The 19544-nt window shown below is 41.3% G+C and overlaps 1 protein-coding gene across 5 annotated transcripts in view; it reads right to left on the bottom strand.

The window, feature by feature from the left end:
- Nucleotides 1-19544, bottom strand: part of RBMS1 (RNA binding motif single stranded interacting protein 1) — a 141652-nt gene that overhangs the window by 82799 nt on the left and 39309 nt on the right. The window contains exon 1 of one of the 5 annotated variants that reach the window (XM_088168149.1): nt 6019-6195. The exons of 3 other annotated variants lie outside the window; for them this stretch is intronic. In XM_088168149.1, coding sequence (XP_088024275.1) covers nt 6019-6081 — 63 coding nt within the window. In that variant the 5' untranslated portion in view covers nt 6082-6195. Of the gene's footprint in view, nt 1-6018; nt 6196-19544 lie in introns of those variants that run through there. One more of the 5 variants, XM_088168148.1, reaches the window with a different exon arrangement.

Here is a 19544-nt window from a genome sequence, read left to right as displayed (position 1 = left end):
CCCAAATGAGGCTCCCCAGAACAAGGTGTTGATTGTTTCCACTGCAATCTCACAAAGATCTGCAATTCTATCAAATAAGTAAATTCTAAATACCCATCTATTTGACACATCATGTTTCTAGAGCAGAATACTTTAAACAAATAAGACACACACCAGTGATTTCCTAAACAATTATAGTTAAGCATACAACGCGGCTTTTATGAGGATATATGAAAAAGAAAGGTATTATTATAAATCATATTATTATACATTAATACATTTCTGTAGTTGTCAGCTATTATTTTGCAACAGACCCTAGAGCTGATATATCCTTACACTACATCATAAATTCAAAAAAAGACATTTTTGAAATGCTGCAACTATATTTTTGTTTTGAAGAGCTTGTAAGACTTCAAAATTCTTGCTAGATATTTTTAAGCCAATACATCTTAGTGCACAGGTTAAGTCTTAAAATTGGTATAGGGTTTTACTGTTAAAAATCAATTTACATAAACAGTAATATAAGTTACTAAATTTGAATTCCTAGAAATAAACTAACTCTAATTGCTACAAACCTAGGTAATCTTGAATTTGTTTAAAGCAATCTCTCACCAGCATTCAATTACTTCAACTGCAGTTTAAAATTACTTTGTAAGTCAATATACAGCTGCAGCTACACTGCCTTAACTGCAGTCTCTTGAGGGAAACAGCTAAAGCTGTGCTAATCACAGTAACCAGCCCTTAAAGCACATGATTTTTTTGTTGTGTGTATGTTTCCTAAGTTGCTGGGTTAGGAGCTTGTGCTTATCTAATCCATGGTTCCCCTCCTCATTTCTCCTCTATTTCTAACTCATCCCTTCCCTTTCCTGTTGCATCAGGAAGCTGCAAATACAGTGGCTTCTGCAGAGCTGTTATAATTACCACAGTACACTGCAATTCTGAAACGTACGCAAAATAACTCACAATTACTTCAACAAGGCTTGAGAACTTTCAAATGTGCTTCTCTTGGCTTTCTAGAATACTTCTGACCAACACTTCTTCCAAGATCAAAACATCTCCATGCACCTCTTCATTAGGATTACAGATTTATAAGCCTTCACACTGTCCCTGTTTTAAAACAGCTGTCTATAGAAAAGGAGAAAAACATTCAGAAGAAGTTGGAAACAGATCCATGAGGGAAATCCACTAGAGGTTCCCAGTCTCCATTGACTTCTTTTGTTATACACCATCTTGTGCAACAAGCAAAGGTCAATTTCAACCACAAATTTAAAAGGGTGAAAAAATGCAGGCCAAAACAGTTATAATGTCAAATGATCATTATTTTTATTTACTTGGTTGCAGCACTGTGCGGATGTTTTAGGAGCCATCTCAAGCTCTCAGGAAAGGATTTTCCACTCCCTTCCTTCCTTCCCCTCTCCTCCCTGCCAGCAGTTACAGTTTAAAGGATCTAACTCTTCTGAAATGTGTTAACTCAAGCAATTTTTTTTAACAGTTGGAAGTTTCAGGGGAAAAAAAATGAACCCAAAACAAAACAGCAGATGTTCAAGACACAGACTTCTATCTTCCCTTCCATGTGAAACTAAATGGTAAAGACACATACTTTAAACAATAACATTTCCAAAGAGACAAAAATATATTGTTCACCCTGTTAGAAATACTAAACAAAAACTTCAAATTGCCAAATACAGATAAGACAATTATATCACTTTTCATAATCTGTAACATCATGCCTGAACAAGATAAGGTGTTTCCTTTTATTTCTTTCATTCACGTTTTGGTACAAGTATAGAAACCCACTAACTGAGTAGTTTTGCTCTCTTGAGAATAAAGCAGAACTTCACAATCTTATAGATGCACTCAAAAAAATTAAAGCAGCTGGTACTAAATTGAGTTCAGTTTTTTGAAACCTAGGTAGACCCTTTAACATTGTACACAGTGTAAAGGGAAACAGTGTCAGTCACCTCGAACCAGTGATACAAAATTACAATTCTTACAGTTCTAAGAGAAACAAAAAGAAACTAATCCATTTATTTCAGTAGTCACAGATACCTGCTCAGGCTTAGGGACCTCAGCCTCCCCTCACCGCAGCACCATCCATACTCACAGGAGATGTCATGTCAAATCCCTCTGGGCACAGACTGCTCCATGGAGCTGCATGTTTTGAGTTATGACCATGCCCAGCTCTTGCAAGTTTAATGAGGTTTCTTCTCACACACACAGACACCACACACAGCGCCAACTGGGAAACTGTAAAGCAGGATTACAGGTGTGGCTTCTTGATAGGTTAAACTTAAAGAGTGAAAGGCTAATCTACATTTTTAGCCTGAGATTGGAAAAAGCTTTCTCCATTTAACTGTTGTTAGAAACCCACCTTAACCTTCAACTTTTAGAAAACCCAACCTGCAACATAACACTTGATATTAACAGAGCTACATTGAAAAGACTGATCGAAAGCTCTGTCTGTCCCTCCATACACAGCCCAAATATCAAATCAGTGTTAAATTCCTCACGTGCAGCTACACCCAGTTAATCTTCCCGAAAGCAGCAAACTATGTAAATCTCCTTATGCTGGCAAGATAAACATTACACTCATCAAAACGTAACAAGAACCAGTGTTACTGGGCAAAGCTGTTAAAAGGCACAGACACTGGGCTGAGCACCCAGGCTGTGCTGGTAGGACCCTGCACTCGCCTCCTTCCCAGGCCTCCAGAGCTGCTTCTGGCTTCCTCTTCAAGAAACCTGAGAGCAGAGGAACCTCCCTGCACAAAGCGATTTAAAATCCCTAATCAAATAGCTGGAGTAGCTCTGTAGATTCAAGGAGCAGATGGCAGGAGAAAGCCTAATTTTCCATTTACGATAATTTTACGGAGTGTAGAAATATTTACTTCAGAGGAGCGCCTCCCGATTTACATGAGAATGACAAAAGTGGGAGGAGGGACAGAGAATCATCTTGTTCTCAAGAAACCAAGAGCTAAAAAAGCCTGTATATATTGTATGTAATTTTGTTTCCTTTTCGTTACAGATGCACACACGTGCATTCTTTGCAATAGCTCAAGTAACCTTGATAGCAAAAATATTAGCTTACAACTACCTTTTTCAGACAGGATGTATGGCTATGAGTGTTGTGATACGTTATTACTGCAGATATTGTGTGGCTTTCATTCTTAAACAAGACCTACATCTGCATTTCAAATTAATTCTCAGATGAGCTGTCACTCATTTAAGCAATGTCTCAATTTTAAGCCTAGTAAGAGTATTTTTAATATGCCTTTAACAGTATTTTTAGTATTTCTAATATGTCCATAATGCAGGAAATCCTTTTGAGCAGAAACCACATTTTAGTATACTTGCAAGTAGTCTAGAAGAGAGAAGATGATCAGGCCAATCAAATATGACCTGAAATTGAGAATGTTGATTCACTCCTACCTGTGCCTGAGTTGCACAGTGTAGATACAACAGGCAACAAACATAATATTACAAGCACAGATTTGCTTATAAAACAAAACATAGTTATTTGAGAAAACAAAAAGAGAATATGGGTAAAGATCTGAACCTACTCTACCTATACGACATTTTGTCAATGTTTTAAATTAAGGCAGAAATCCACATTGTATTACAATGCCTTAAAAATAAATCAAGTTAGTGCCATATTGCCTTTTATCAGTTAATCACTCATTTTTTCAACTCAATCTGCTATAGACTCTTAAAAATGAAACAGGATAGTACTAAACATGAAGTGTTCTTTATTATACTGATATGTACTAAAATACCAAGACAGACATACAAGCTGCTCAAAGAATTTTAATTTCTGTTTAAAGTTACTTAAAATGGTTTCAGCTTCACATACTACACCCTGTTAGCATAGGAGATCCAGTTACTCCTTTAAGAGACATTCGTTGACAACTTTTCCTACGCTAACAGTCCTAGTGTCTCAGGCTAAAGCTCAACTACAATGTAATTGTTTGAATATAGGTTACACGGAGCATGCAGAGACATAATCTCAACTTTTCTTAATTATCAAGAGTTGAAAAATTAGGCTTGCAGCGCTCTTCAGCACTGTTTGACATCAGCTCGCTCCTGCAGGTAAAGTCTGAGTGAAAGGGAGATCAGAAAGCCAATCCCCAATCGACGTTACTCTACATGAATGAAGTTAATAGGAGTTTTCCATGGACTTAACTGGAAAAAAGCACAGACCCTGGCTCCTTATGTAGGAAGTGTTTGAGCAGAGAATAGCTACACACTAACAAAAGAAACCTTTGGTACCCAGGGTCTTAAGCCCACATAATACCCCTGCATTCATTTCTTTCTCTGCCTATTGGGGAAAAAGGGTCTGTTTGTTTTTCTGATTCAGTCGGTCCTTTTAGCTCTTTGAATCTAAGGAGTGCACTGTGAAAAGAAGAGCATCTTATCAGCCTGCTCCAGACCAGCAGGCAAACTCACATCCGCACATAAAACACAGCCCTGCCAGCACGAGGCCTGGCCCCATTGCCCTCGGCTCCTGCCAACACCCTGCCCCGCACCCGACACACTGCACAGCCACACAAGGGGCCTTCCTTGATTAATGGCCTTCCCAGGGAGAGCACGAAATACTATCTGATGCACTGGCTTCATTTATAAAGTATGCAGGAGCACCAGACAAGATGATCAGCATGGGCGTATCCAGGACATTTATTAACAACAAACCAAAACCAGTGCATACAATAAGCATGTTTTGTTATGTATGGACTTGAACACAAGATGCAAAGATAACTCCATGCACTGCTGGGCAGCATCTGCAGAGCACTGCTGAGATAACACACCAGTGATTCTTATCAAAAAGCTATTTCTATAAAATAACAGGGAGGAGAAAGGAAATAGCAATTTTTACTTAAGCTTCAAGAAAATATGAGAGTCTAACTTTCATGCAGGTTAGCCGCACAGATCATGTGTCATCCCAACAATGCACCAAGAGCTCAAAATTTCCAAGCCTATGTCCTCATTATTTATATTAAACCTTTCATTGCGTGCAGAAGTGGTATCTGATTTCCTATTTCTACCTTTAATGCATTCTGACCCCAAGCAAAATAGGATAAACTTCCCCAGTATTGCTGACTGAACCCATCAAATTACTCGTTTCAGCTACTAAGCGCAGCAGACACAGAAGGATTTTTTTTCTCACCTGGAAAGAAGCCTGCCATAGTATTTTTGGCATGCTTTGTCAAGCCAGTAGCTTGTCAGTGACCTCTACTCCATTTACCCTCTGGCACACACACAGAGCACACTTTCCCATTAACTTAGAAAGTAAGCTTTTTCGTTTCGTTTTTAAATTTAATCGAAGAGTCAATGAAAAATGATACACGAAGCAGTAAATAAGGTAAGATTAATACCAACACTGCATCTTGTGTGCGTAAAAAGTGCATCATAAGACAAACGGTCCAGAAAGGTTGTAACGCAACTATTTCAAATATTTTATTTCCAGCGACTAAACAAACAAACAAAGAAATACCTCTTTCGGTACAGCTCTATAGATGCGAGCGCTCCAAGCTTATCAGAGAGATCTCTCAGCCCATAAAATGTCACAGGGTCCCCCTGTGCCCCCCCGGGGCGCACCCAAAGGGAGGCGGAGGTTTTCTGGAGGGTTGTTTGAAAGAAAAAAAACGCGCCCGGATCCCCTCGCTCATTTCACGCCGAGGGAAAAACATCCAGCCCCAAGTTTCGCTGTTGCGACACCGGCTCCTTTCTAACCTGTTGCCGAGCCCGGCGGGGCCGGCACCCGCCCCGCACCGCCCCGCACGCCCCGCGAAGGTGACCCGGCGGCGGCCGCCCCGACACTCGCCAAGGTCACGGCGCGGCTCTTAAGAGGAGGTTAAAAATAAAAAATCCCAAAACAATAGAAAAGCAGAAGAGAGTTTCTTTTTTCAAATCCCAGCTCTCGAGAAGTGAGCAGGCTGCAAGGCGCAACTCACGCCAGTCGCCACCCCTCTCCCCACTCCTCCCCCAGCACCTCGGGGCCCGGGGGGAGCGCGGGGGTGCCACAAAGCCACACACGCCCTCCCTTACCTGCTTCCGATAAGGGGTCCGGCCGCCGCCCGCCGCGCTGCTGTTGCTGCTGGGGAAGATCATCGCCCCGCCTGATCCCCCGCTCCCCCTCGGGATGGGGAGCAACTTTGGCGGCCGCCGGGCTGCGGCGCGGCGGGGCTGCAGGGCGCTCTCCGCCTCCGTGCCTTCTCCGCCGGCTGCGGCTCCTCGAACCCTCCGCTCGGCCCCCGCCCTGCCCGGCCCCGCTCCGCGCCGACCCTACCCAGCGGCGGCCGCCCAGGCTGCCATCCACGGGCCCCCGCTGACCGCCGCCGGCTGCCCCAGCCCAGCCCGGCCCGGCCCGGCCCCACCTCCCGCCGGCCTCAACCACCGCCCAGCAGAGGGAGGGAGCGGGCGGGGAAGCGCCGAGCCGCGGCGGGGAAGCGCGGAGCGGGCGCGGAGCTCGCGCCCCGCCCCGTCCTGCGTGGGGAGGGGGGCGCGGAACGGGGCGCGGCGCCAGGGCGGGCGCGGAGCGGGGCGGCGGGCGCGGACCCCCCCGCGCCGCGCAATGGTTGCGCCTGAGAGGGGGGCGGCGGGCCCGCGTGCCGCGCATTCCGCCGCGGGGCGCGCCCGGCGGGGTCCCGACCCCCGAGCGGCCCGAGCGGGACATCCCGCGGCGCCCGGCTGCAGCGGGGACTGCGCGCCTGGAGCACCCCCCAGCCGCGGGGCTGACCGCTCCGAGGCGATAAACACTGCGCCCTTTAACTCTCCTAAGTTTTTCTTGACTAGGGATGGGGAGGGGGGAGGAACATCCGGTCACAGTCCCCTCCAGTGCCTCACGGCAGCATTTGGGAAGCGAGGGGAAATACTCAGTTTCTTCACGAAATTTAAGCCTAGGAAACGTTGTAGTTTATAGGCTGCAAGAGTTTCCAACTTCATTCCTGGTAGTCTGCACTATTTACATTACTGTATTTACATTACCCACTGATGTTGACAATCTCGTTTCTAAGAAAGTCCAGAGCTATAGCTCTGTCAGGCCACTGATTGATCAGTGACACTGTAAAAGAACTTCTGTCACGGACATGCATCATCAGGCACCTTTTGGTTTCTCTTCCTCTTTCTGACAATACAGTGGCCCCGATCGCATACACCCCAACATGGCCATGACAAATAGCTGGAACGAAACAGAAAATTGCCAGGTAGTTCATTACTGAAAAGCCAAATAACATCTGAGAATGCTAGTATTCACAAAAACATATAAACTTCAATTACTGACTTCCCTAGAAATAATCTCTAAGTATTTTGGTATCCTAATACATATCAGAGCCCATCTGAATACAGTGAACGATAGGAAAGCATCAACACTTGGCAGAACTACATTCTGCGTAACTTTCCTTTTTTTCCCTCTTTCAAGTCCTAAAATGGATCTCATTCTCTTTGGCCTTGATTTGATAACACAGTTTTAAGGTCTGCTAATACTGGAGGGAAAGCACTGCAGCCACATGGCGATCACTGGTGCTAGGAAATAATTGATGGAATAAATTTGTACCAGCAGACTTTATGTCAGGTCAGGTTCCGTCTATCTGTACTACCCTAACTTCATGCTGGATCATGGAACATTTGTATTCCCACTGCTGGCATAAAGCTAGCACAGAGGCTTAATGCTGGGATAAATTCAGATTCCTTGGTCTGGTTAAGGCCTCATGCCTGCTTCACAACATAAGTTGGCATCAATGCTGAAAAAGCAACAGTTCTGCAACTGATTCTGGGTGAAACCTCCTTCTTTGTTTTTTTGGTGTATTTTGTTTGGTTTTTTTTTTCCTCCTCTGATCAGGTGTATTTTCTTCCAGATCATTTCTTTTGTTGGGTTCAGCGTGTGGCTGTGCTGCTGCTTGTGCCAGGGTAATGGAGGAGGTAGTAGTGAGCAAAAAGCAAAAGGGTGGATATGAGAGCTTGTTTTGGCAGCAGTATTGGATTATATTGGCTTAATATGTTCATGTACCTGTGGCTTAATTTGACAGAAATGTAGCTGTGTACTTATGCCTTCCTGAGATGCACCACACGCAGCAGTCGAGCTGTGCTCTGATCTTACTGATTTCAGCCCACAGATGTCACAATCAGACTCAGTGCTGAAGAACTGTCTTAAAGCAGTACAAACTGGAACAGTGACAGGCTACTTCTCTTGCTGTTCTCTATTCCCAACTGAAAAACAAGAAAAATATTTTTTGGACAGTGTTGCAGTCACCCCAAAGGGGTGACAAAGCTTACATCTGCTCCACCTACGGGAGGGCTTTGTTAGCTGGAGACGTGTATAGTGACCACACCTTCTCCTCGGAGGGAAAAGCTTTTCAAAAGCCATCAATCATCCCTTGCTTCCTTCCCTCTCCTCTTCCTGCCCCATCCCCCAGGGAAGAGGCTGGAGGGATGTAAACACTATATGCTCGATTGGCTCTCAGACACTATCATACCAGGGAAGGCTCTCAAGAATATTCCAAAGCAGTATCTGAAATGCTGCTGTCTTGCCCTCAGTGCTGTCACATATCCCAAGGCTTCCTGTGATTTGGACACGACTTCCCTCCCTTAGATTCAGTATTTGGCATATTTTTCTCAGTTACCAGTACTCTCTTTCTTTAGGAAAGAGAGGAAAACAGAAAACATATTAGGAAAACACATAACAACAAATACAATCCTGTAAACATCTACTACATCGCAATCTAATTATCTAAGTATCTGATTATTTATTTTTTGTTAAGGAAAAACTCTTTACAGAATTTTCTGGGAAGAAAACTTGATGTAATTTCCTAAGTGCTAATGTGCCTATCAACGTTATCTGTTCTTTTTAAAAGGCTTGAGTAATCTGTCTCCGTTTTTGTCTCAAACAGGGAAAGAGCTGCCTTCCAATAGATTTGACAACATTATCAAGAAAACAGAGCCAGACTCCTTACAGCAGTGTGTCTGGAGAGAAAGGGACAGCAGAGCTAAATCGAAACAAGAGGGTTTCTGACTGGACATCAGGACAGCCAGACATTGCTCTTGAGAGGCTGTGCACTCTCCATTCTTGAGCATTTTTAAGACCAGAATGCATACAGCCCAAAGCAACCTGACCTGATCTTTTTGCTAATGCTGCTTTGGGCTGGAGGTTAGAGATCCCCTGAGGTTCCTTCCAGTCTGAAGCTATGCTCATATGAAAAATCTGTTTTATTCTTACTCTAGAACATAGGCAAAATTATTTCTTTGTAAAACCCTATATTTGAGATTATGTTGATAAAGTTCAAGAAAAGTACCGGACTTTTCAGCACTCGTGCAGTGATGTATCAGTTCAAGTACAGACAACAGCTTTCCTACGTACTTTCTGAGATGCAGGAAGCACGCCTTGTTTGCAAAGAACAGTCTTAGTCTTACTGACTTAGCAATGCCAAAACTGAGATGCCTAATCTATAAAATGTATGCAAATATGATCATAAAAATCATATTTTCAATGACTTTGTTATTAACTGCATACAACAGGTGTGAGCAGACTTGCAGGTAGCCAGGCGTACTGCTGCTTGCAGTTATAAATGAGCAATTCCTTTTGGTCCTGAGAGAAAAGGGTGACCACAGGATCTAAGAGTGCCTCTATAAATCATTCAGAGCTTCTTTAAATTGCCCAGGGTTGCTTATAAAGGGAAAAAAAGGAAAACTTAGGAGCAGGTCTGGTGCATTTTGGAAATACAGTGCAGCAATTTACATGTTCTGTTTTGTTTGTTTGCTTGTAGGTTTGCAGAGTAATGGTGTAAAAACAGAAAGAAAAACTTGTCTGGAAACCTGGAGATAACTGAAAGTATTCAAGAATCTTTCCAGTAATGTTTCTTTGTCAATCTTCACAAGCAGTAGACAAGCAAAACTACGCCATTATTTTAAAAACAGTTCTACGCATTTAAGCTGCTACTTTACCATTTCTGTTCTAAATCAAATTCATGGCTTCCCTTACTTATCTCAAAATTCAGCCGAAGTAGCTATTTCCCCTCAGGGCGTTCAGTGCCTCTGTAGGACAGATGGTCTCTCAGCCCTGGATCTGCTTTAAATGGGAAACTTACTGCAAACCCCTGTGAGGCCAGACTGCATCTCCTGACTTTCCTTACAACTCTGCTCTCCTGACCACTTCAGGGCCTTCTGAAGACCCACTGGTGGAAAAGTGACTGTGGGCACCTCGTTTCCCCACCTTGAGGGTACTGAGGAGACTGTCACCACAATGCTCAGCTCCCTGAGCATCCGTCCTCTCATCACACCCATATGGAGAAAGATAAAAACTACAGTAGGCAGGAAGGTGAGCCACAATAATGAAAAATACTTTTAAATACCCTATGCAAGCCAAGGAAACAGAATGCAGGACTGAACTTTGAGAGATATTAAGCATTTCCTGTAAAGTGTTAAAAAAGGGATATGTAAAGCTGAGTATCATACTGAAACAGATTTTAAATTTTTGGCTTAAATTCATCTATTAACTGAAACCACGAAAAGAATTTCCAACAGCCAAAGGAACAGAGTAAACTTCATTACATGGGAACCCTCCTTCGGAGATAAGTTAGCTTACAATTAATTGTTTTTAGTTAAGTATTTCCAGTATGCAGAAAAGAAATCTGTATCTAGCTAAGTGAGGATGAGGAGAGGTCAGTAAAAATGGGACATAGTAATGTTGTGAACATGCCAAACACTTTATACATAAAATCTCCTGCAAATTTTCTTTTTTATTAGAAAAAGAAAATTTTTATGAAACAATGACTTCTGCAGAAGTATATGATCTGCTAAGACTGAGGTATTGCATACACAATGAGAAGCTGTTGTTTAAGAATGCAGTCTTCAAAATAATCACATTAATATATTCAACAATAAGAAAAACATCTCCATGATGATCTGAAAAGGAAAAACAAATAATCTTTTTCAGCTGTACCATTTCAAATACTGGAACCAAAGTACCAAATTACTTATACTCTATGCTAGAATATGAAAAAAAGGCCACATTATCACTCATTATAAAATACATGTGCACAATCACTGTAATAGATTTTTTTTATCTGAACACATCAGCTCATTCTCTCTGGGAGTCCTCGAACTTGTCTCTGATTTTCCCATCACCTATACTGCAGAGGTTTTTCCTTTAAATCCAACAGCTCACTGTGAAAAAAGAGCAGTCCTCTGCTCCCTGCAGTGCTCACAGAATGCATCTGCTGTGGACACTGGGGTTGCACCTCCAGTGATATGCTTTGACTCGTATTCATTTTGGCTTCTTGTTCATTCCCTCCATGCTTCCTTAAATGTTCTTGGAAAGACGCTTAATATAAATTGCACAATTATACATAATTGTTGCCATTCCTTCACTGATGAGTGGTATTAAGAATATGAACATAGTGAGCAACACAATCTCCTGTTAATGCCATGCCAGCTTTTTATATTATGGAAAGCACTATTTATTATTTGAAAGACACGACAAGATACTTTTTTATAGGAGCATTTCCACTGTCAAACAAATCCCCTTCCTAAATATACCCTGTATATTCTGGGAAGCACCAGTATGAAACATAATTACTGTAAAGGATTACTATGTAAGACAAATTTAAAGAGGCTGCTCATAATCAGTAATCAAAACATAAGACAAAATCTAATCCTCATTTCGGAATAAACTGAAATGACTCTTAAAAATCTCATTTCTGCCATTAGCCTGATAATGTTGCCAGACACTTGTTAGAAACTATAAAGCAGTCAAAGTGTGTAAAGAGTTGCCGAATATATGGCAGAATAAAATAATAAAGTCGGTTCAAAATGACAAAGCATATTGCTTTTTCTGCTTTGTTACTATGTAGAAAGTTCATCAACATTGAATAATATTTATTTTTTAACAGTGGCTGGCTGCTAAGAATAGCTCACTCTTTTGACACGCTTTTTTGACTGTGCATTTTTACATTTTGTGCAGAATAAATTTATGCAACAATAGAAGAAGAAAGCAAAAATATTTGCTAAGTATTTTCTAGGAAACAATGATTCCATGCAGCTTTTTGATTTTTATATGTTTACATATTTACATTTTAATAGAGATATTAATAATATATGAAGCAGAATTTGGAAATATACCCAGATTTTTTCTAAAACTTCTCTTAGTGGGGTTCTAAAGCATGGTCATATATTCATTTTTTTAACCAGAAAAAAGGCTCTTTCTAGCCACAATATGTTCAATTTTGGTATGCTGGGTTTTCTTGGATGACATTATTCACCATATTGACCAGGATTGAATGGTTACTATTTCATGAGAAATTTAGAAATAAGAAAAAAAAGAAATTAAAAGACTCCTACAATTAAAGTACGTTTAAAGATTGAGAACAGTTAATGACAATGAAAAGATAAATCACTGCACAATGGTTAGAGTGGAAGGTGTGACCACAAATCATCCAGACATAAATTTTATTCCTTTGTGTGTTATTTTTCTGGTATCTAAGGCCAAGAAATAGCTTCAGATTTGTCAGTGCACTACTGCTTTAGAAAAAAAAAATTCAGCCTCTTGCCTGGTCTTTACACATCTATAAATAGGGACATACATTTTGAACCCTTGAATGAAACAGGCACTATTTGCATTGTAAGCAGATTTGGTACTAATGCAACGAGGAGCAGGTAGGAATCATAACACATGTGGAAAAAAAAAGGTAGAAGACAGAGAAAGTCATGTATGATATAATACATCAAAAAGATGGAGTTGTCATCACTAGTACAAAATCAGGCTTGTACACTCAAGCATGGGCTTGAAGAATACTTGAGGAAAAGCCAGAGCAGGTCCTGCTCTGCAAAGCTCTGCTGCAGACAGCAGGCTCACCAGCAGCAGCCATGAGCCAGACTGGGGACTGTGCACAGTATGTTGCATATATGTGGGTAACTTGGAACAAAACCACAAAACACCACTCTTTCCAAAGTTGTTGTCCTAAGATGACTCTTCTTGCTTTTTTTTTTTGCTTTCCCTGAAATGAAGTCCTGTCGTGTTTGTTCGACAAATACTAGTAGTCAAGTGAAGAACTGACAGCTCTACCCACTGACAAGCACTGTGCAAATTTTTCCTGTCCTCACACACTTCCCTGTCAATTAACCTCATTTCTGACCTGCAAATGTCTTTACAGTGCTTCAACTCCCCTGAGTACACCATCAACACTGTACCAGCTCTCTGGGGTCCATTTACATCATCTCGGCTGGAGTGTGAGAAACTAATTTACATATAGATTTCAAAGGAGCATATAAATTTTATCTGTTTCAAAATTACAGCCTTTACCCTCTGTGTTTGTTTTATAATCACCTGTAAACAGAAAGATGTTTGTTTATAATGCACAATCTGATTTTAATGACCTAATTTAGAGTACAAAGTGAAGAAACAAACTCATGTGTCAGAAGTTAAACAAGTGTTCAATAATGAGCCTAAATCTTATCTCATTTTCAGTATCTTTAAAATAAAAATATCCACATAAACCTTGACAGAATAGTTCCTGAAGTACCTGGAATAGCTTACATTTCTGAGAGGCATTATGTATTTCAGTCTGCCAAAGAAGCTGTAAATTGTATTTTTTCCTCTAAAAGTACACACTCTACCCCTCTGAGTTTTGAAACCATGTACTTGCTACATCTGCAGCACGTCCACAACATCAATATAGCACAGAACAAAATGATCAACAGATACATCTTCAGGACAAGAAAATTCTTCCTCCCATGTGATTCAGTGCTCATAAAGGTCATCTGGCTCATGGTCATAGCAATGAAAGACCTCCACCATCAGGGCATTCAGTATTGGCATTGGAAGGTTCCCCACGCCCCAGTAACCTGCAGAGTCCACCCTCAGAGGTGAAAGAAGGGTGCAGCTCCTGCTGATGGAGCCCTTCCCCTAAGGGCTATAGGATCTTGAAGGTGTAGGGTGTGGCTGATGCACCACAGACAGGTGAAAAGCAGGAGCTGAAGACCAAAGCCATCTTCTGACACACTGTCCATCCATCAGCTGCAAACAGGAGGTTTCTGCCACTTCTACTCTGAGCTAAACTAGCAACCAACTGCATTGCTACCCCAAGTCTGTGTCTCCACTGTCAGCATTTGAGTTTCTGTAATTTAAATTCAGATATGATCTGAATATTTATGTTCAGTAATCAGTAAATTAATCAAGATGGCTAGGACAATTTATTTCAGGGAGTAACTCTCAGACTTATTTACTAATGTTCCACACTAAGTGTCATGGGCTGGCAGCAGCACAAATCATGGTGGGAAAATATTTTATTGCATCATAATTAAGTTTTACATTTATTTAGGTAAATAGATTCTTAGAGTTGTTTTCAACACATTCTCTTCAGTTGGATTCAAAGTATTTATCAGATACTGCACACCCATATTTCAAAGGTCTGCTCGTGAATATCAATGCTCATAAATCAAAGATAAAACCTGAAATGAAATCCTGGTCTGATCAATAGATTTACCAGCAAGTCCCAGATTTCACTCAGAACGAAAGCACTTACACTATGCTTTTGTGATTTACTGAGTTTATTCCTCGATATATTTAATGCTCAGGGATGCTGAAAAGGAAGAAAGCTTTTACTCCTTTCCCCCCTCCTGCTCTGAGCCTCATGGTGATGAGCCCTTTGCTTAATCCCCTGCTCCTTTTCTCACTGATTCAAGTCACTAACCCAGCAGCTTTTCTTTCTGCCATGGCAGGGAGTTGACTTGGGTCACTGAGGTGTCTAACAAGATCATCACAAGTGGCAGGAGCACACAGCTGGGAGAAGGCAAGGTGGGAAGGTGTGTGTCCCTCCTGGGAGGAGGCTGGGTCGATTCACTCAGTCTAGGCCTACCTCATGGAATTTTACTCAAAATATTTTCACCGATAAGCATTTTTTAACAATACATTTCCAGTCATATCCCAGAGAAGTGAAGTTATTACAACAACCAGACCCCAGACGTGTTATGCAGATGCGGCTGCAAGAGAGGTGGGTGAGTTCAGATAACACAGGAATTAGGCTGAACTTTCGCCCCTAGTTTCAGTGTTCTTTGAAGTTCTTCACTGCCTTGGCAACTCCTCCCCCTATCTTCCACTATTGCAGCTTCTGTCAGAGGCTCTGCATAGTCAGGATTTTCTCCATTCTGGGATGTTAAAAAAGAATTTTGCACTAAGCTCCCCAGGGGCCAGATCTTCACAATGTTTCCGTGCTTGCAAGTACAGCTTGCTACACTCATTTCTCAGAAAAGCAAAACTCCCAGCTGTGTTTGCTGAATGGGGCTCTAAGACAAAAATTATTTCAGCAAATGGCTACGGGAACTTTCTATGAGTACTTACTAGGAGGAAAGAGATGATCCTTCTTCCAGCAGGACTTAAATTTGGATATTTTCTCAATAGTATTTTAACATGAATCTGTGAATATATGCCCATGCATACCCATCAGGCTTTTGCTACTTATCCATCAAAACTACAAGTAAACAACTGCCTACTTCAGGACCTGGTCCACTTGCCCCCTAATATAATCCATAAGTACATAATAAAGACAACTGGGCACTATCATAATATTGCCTTTGACCCTAAGACACAATTTACCATTCACTATTCTAAAGCTCAATGAAAAATTCTCAAGTAAATATTTGTTTACATAATTTGTTTACAGATGGAGTTTTGTTGTATTTTTCAAATTTCTCTGTCAGATATAGTATTCAACACAATTAGCTGAACTTCAGTCCAAAATACCATCTGACTATATTTGGGGAAGTACACAAAAATGTGTTTGGACAAACAGAATGCTTTGGCAACCCACAGATATCACTGCTCCAGAACACTGGCTTAGGTACTCGAGAAGCAAGGAAAGGGTAATGAGTTGGAAAGACAAACATGCCTGCTTCTTATACCTTCACTGTAATCAGTTACTCTACAGCAGACAGTCTCATTACTATAAATTGCAACTAGAGGCACTTTTGCCTTGCAAAGGAATTCATAAAAACATGTCAGATCATGTCAGCTGAGATGTTATATAAATCACATTCTGCACTAAGTGAAAAAATACATTTTGCATCCAAGGAATTTTAGATTGTTTTCTGAGTAGAGCCCACTGTTTCACAACTCAAGAAGAATTTTCATCAGAATTACAGACATCACTTAAAAGACATGAAAGTTGAAAATCTAAATATTCCTAAATGCTTCCATTTTAATCCCCTTGTTCATTATATTTCCACTAAAGTTGCTACTTCATTCCACAGAAGGGTTGTTCCCAACAGTGCCTCAGACTGTGTAAGCACACCATTAATTTCTGTGCTTGCATGTATGGAACTGACATCACCCAGAGAAAAAGGAGTGTTCTGAAATCAGCTACAAATGTAATGACAGGAGGTATGAGTAAAGAAAAATCCTTATGTTGTAATACTAACTTCAGCTGCTTCTGCCACCAGTAACTAACTCCTAACTTTTTCTGACACTACGAGGTCTTCAACTTTCTTAAATCTGATTCAGTATTCGGTAACTTGAGATAGAATAAACCTTTCTTACCTAGTGATGACATACAATATGACAGTTCATGGGTGTAAATCATGTAGGCACATGATTTTGCAGGAACTAAGCCAGAGTGAAAAAAAGGCAAGAGAGCTGCATTAATCCCTTGGTGACTATATTCAGTGGGCTATGCATTAGTTTCACCAGCAGATTTGACCAAATTTTCCTTTCTTCAGTCTCACAGAATGGAAAAGAAAAATAGGAGAATTTGAGTCTTTGAGATAAAAAATTATTTAAACTGCAAAATAAAGCCCAGTTTGCATCTTCATTTAAAGAAAAAATTAAACAATAATACTACATATTTTGTATCAAAATATGTAATACCTGGCCTCAAGTCAGCCTAAGCAGCATCTCAAATAACAATTCATGTTGGGCTTCCTTGCTGCAGTTTTTACTAATGTCATCACAGGATACAGAAAAAATATGTTTATTTCCACTAAAAAAATCAGGTTAAGTCTTTGAAATGTCACCACTGTAGACGACCTTTGATTTTTTAACAAAACAAAAGACAGTCTTAAATTAACTAAAAGGTTAATTCTAGAATGTATTACCATAAAATTTCCATTTAAAATAGTACATCCTCTTATAATCTATATATCAGATTCCTCAACTACAGTTGTTTAAAATACTTAAAACTCTCTAATTACAGATTTCCTACTTTGTTCGGCTGATAAAATTCAAGTTGAATCAAACCTGTGCTAGAACTCCGTTGTTAAAATGTTAAACCAGCCAGGTTTAGGCGTCATGCCTCTCATTACCCACAGCTACTTCTTGACTGACACTTGATTGCCTGCTAGGCAGCTCACCCTACAATGGAAATGATATTATGGTATCTACCTACAGATCTCTTGTGCTGCACTATTCCTCCTTCTTGCTTCTTTCATGAACTGTAAACTATAAAGTAAATATACTGGGGGGGGGGGGGGGGGGGAGGAAACCCTGCCTTTTCAAGATGAGAAACTCCAACAGATAGTGCTTAATACTATTGACTGTACCACTGCAATTATTCGGTAGCTGATCAAACCAATAAACACACTGTTTGCCAGAATAGGGACTTGGGATTACTTGAATAGATGTGATCCTTTTCTTCACTGAGACTCTATTTGTAGCAGACATGATTAAAGAGATGTCTCTCCCTGCCATAGCATTCCCTCTCCATGTCCATGCCAGCCACTTATTCCACCCTTCAGAGCAGACATTACCACACTCCTCTGCAGGACTGAATCAAATGCTTTATGTGGGTGTGCTACGAAGTGGAAAAGAAAACTGATACAGTTTAAATCTGTAGATATTCATATATATGTTTTCCTAATGTTTTGATGTAGAGAGCAGCTGTAACACATTACAGGATTGGCTAGACCTGGGCAAAGAAGCAGAACTTCTAAATCCCACCCAACTGCTGAGGGAACAGCAACATCAAGATGCAGTCTGACTGCAGAGCCCTGACCAGCCTCAAAACTGAAAGCAAGCAGTTACTCGGGGGTTTATGCAGCTGCACATAAAATGTTCTCATTTTGAGAGACATTTGCAAACACAGAATGTCCTTAGTTTTGTCTTCAAGTCGCAAAGAAACTTGCAAAGGAAATAATCTTTGTTTAAAAGCATGCTTCAGTGAAAGACAGGGTGGTAAACTAATAAACCTCCACGAAGAGAAGGCAAATGGTGTGATTTATTAATCTGAAAATCAGTGGTTTAAAAAACAATGTGGAGATATTCCACATTTAACAAAAAGCTTAGGTTCACAAATTTCCTCACGTGCAGGGCAAATCTTTCTTCAACAGCTGAAATCATGGTTACAGTAACTTCCTATTCAGTCATTTCCTTAATTAAACCATTGAACTTTAATGTGAAATGCAGCCATTACAAAACCAGAAAGGAATCTGAACAATAACAATCCAGTCAAATGGGCAGTGCAATAAGCAACAGCAATGTCAAGAACATTGGCTGGCACGTTTTGGTTGGAAATCAATGATGCTGTGATTCCCTGAGATATTAAATGAAGTTCAAGTAAACTCTGATCTGGACCAAAGCTGCACGAGCTGCATTATATGATGCAGTGAAAACTTGGCACAAATGGGCTCTCCTTGGTAAAGGTCACTTAATAGTCATCTTCTTCCCAAGTGTTTGAAAGGTGACAACTTTAGTCCAGCAATAGCTGTGCCTCATCATCATCTCAAACATCTGTCCTGCTCTGAAACTGAAGATTACCCAAATGGACTCATTTTTTTATTCACTTTTTGCCTCCCTTCTACTCCAACCTCCCAGTCCCCAGTGGTGCCCAAAAGGCCAGTGTTCTCATTTTAAGCAGGTCCTTTCCTGTAGACGGTCACTACATTCACGACTGTCTTTGCCTCTCACAGATGGTCCAAATGCCCACACAGCCAAACGCCAGCACCTGGGAGGATGCTGATCACCACTGCTCTACCCAGGGCAGCGCCTGCTGCAGCAGCAACACTGAGTCTGCTCCTTGAGCAGCGCCAGAAACCCCGCCTGCCTGCAGTGCTGTGACACTGCCGCATTCAGTGAATGGGGCACCAATGCAGGAAGCTGCAAGGAGCTCCAGGCGGGCTCCAGGTACCACTCTGCCTCCACTAATGTAAGCCCTGCACTGTGCACTCTGCCTCAGCAGCAGCAATGCAGCTCGTGTGTGCTCCTACCTGACCTGGGCCACATCTGCATAGCCAAACAGTCCCACCAGGCACAGACCTGGTCACAGTGTTAGGTTTTGATAGTATTCGATACTCTCAGCTCTTTCCTGCTGCCCAGACAGTAATAACTTTGTGGGTCTCCAGTTACACAGCCAGCTCACACTCTGGGTAGGTGTGAAGGGTCACGGAGTCACTGCAGGGAGGGGCATAATCTCTTTTCCAGGATGGTTTAGGTGTTGGGGTATAGTGCCTTCCTGAAGACGTAAAGCCACGAGCCAATCTAAACAGACAGCACCTTAGTTTTTGAGGCATCAATACGTCAGTAAAAAGTAAGAATGAAAAAAGAGTTTACAGAATAAATGCTATCAAAATTCTAGTGCCTACTATCTAGAATATAG

This window comes from Sturnus vulgaris, chromosome 7, assembly GCF_052056855.1.
Source record: "Sturnus vulgaris isolate bStuVul1 chromosome 7, bStuVul1.hap1, whole genome shotgun sequence".
Lineage (NCBI taxonomy): Eukaryota > Metazoa > Chordata > Aves > Passeriformes > Sturnidae > Sturnus > Sturnus vulgaris.
This window is presented reverse-complemented; position numbering and strand designations above follow the sequence as displayed.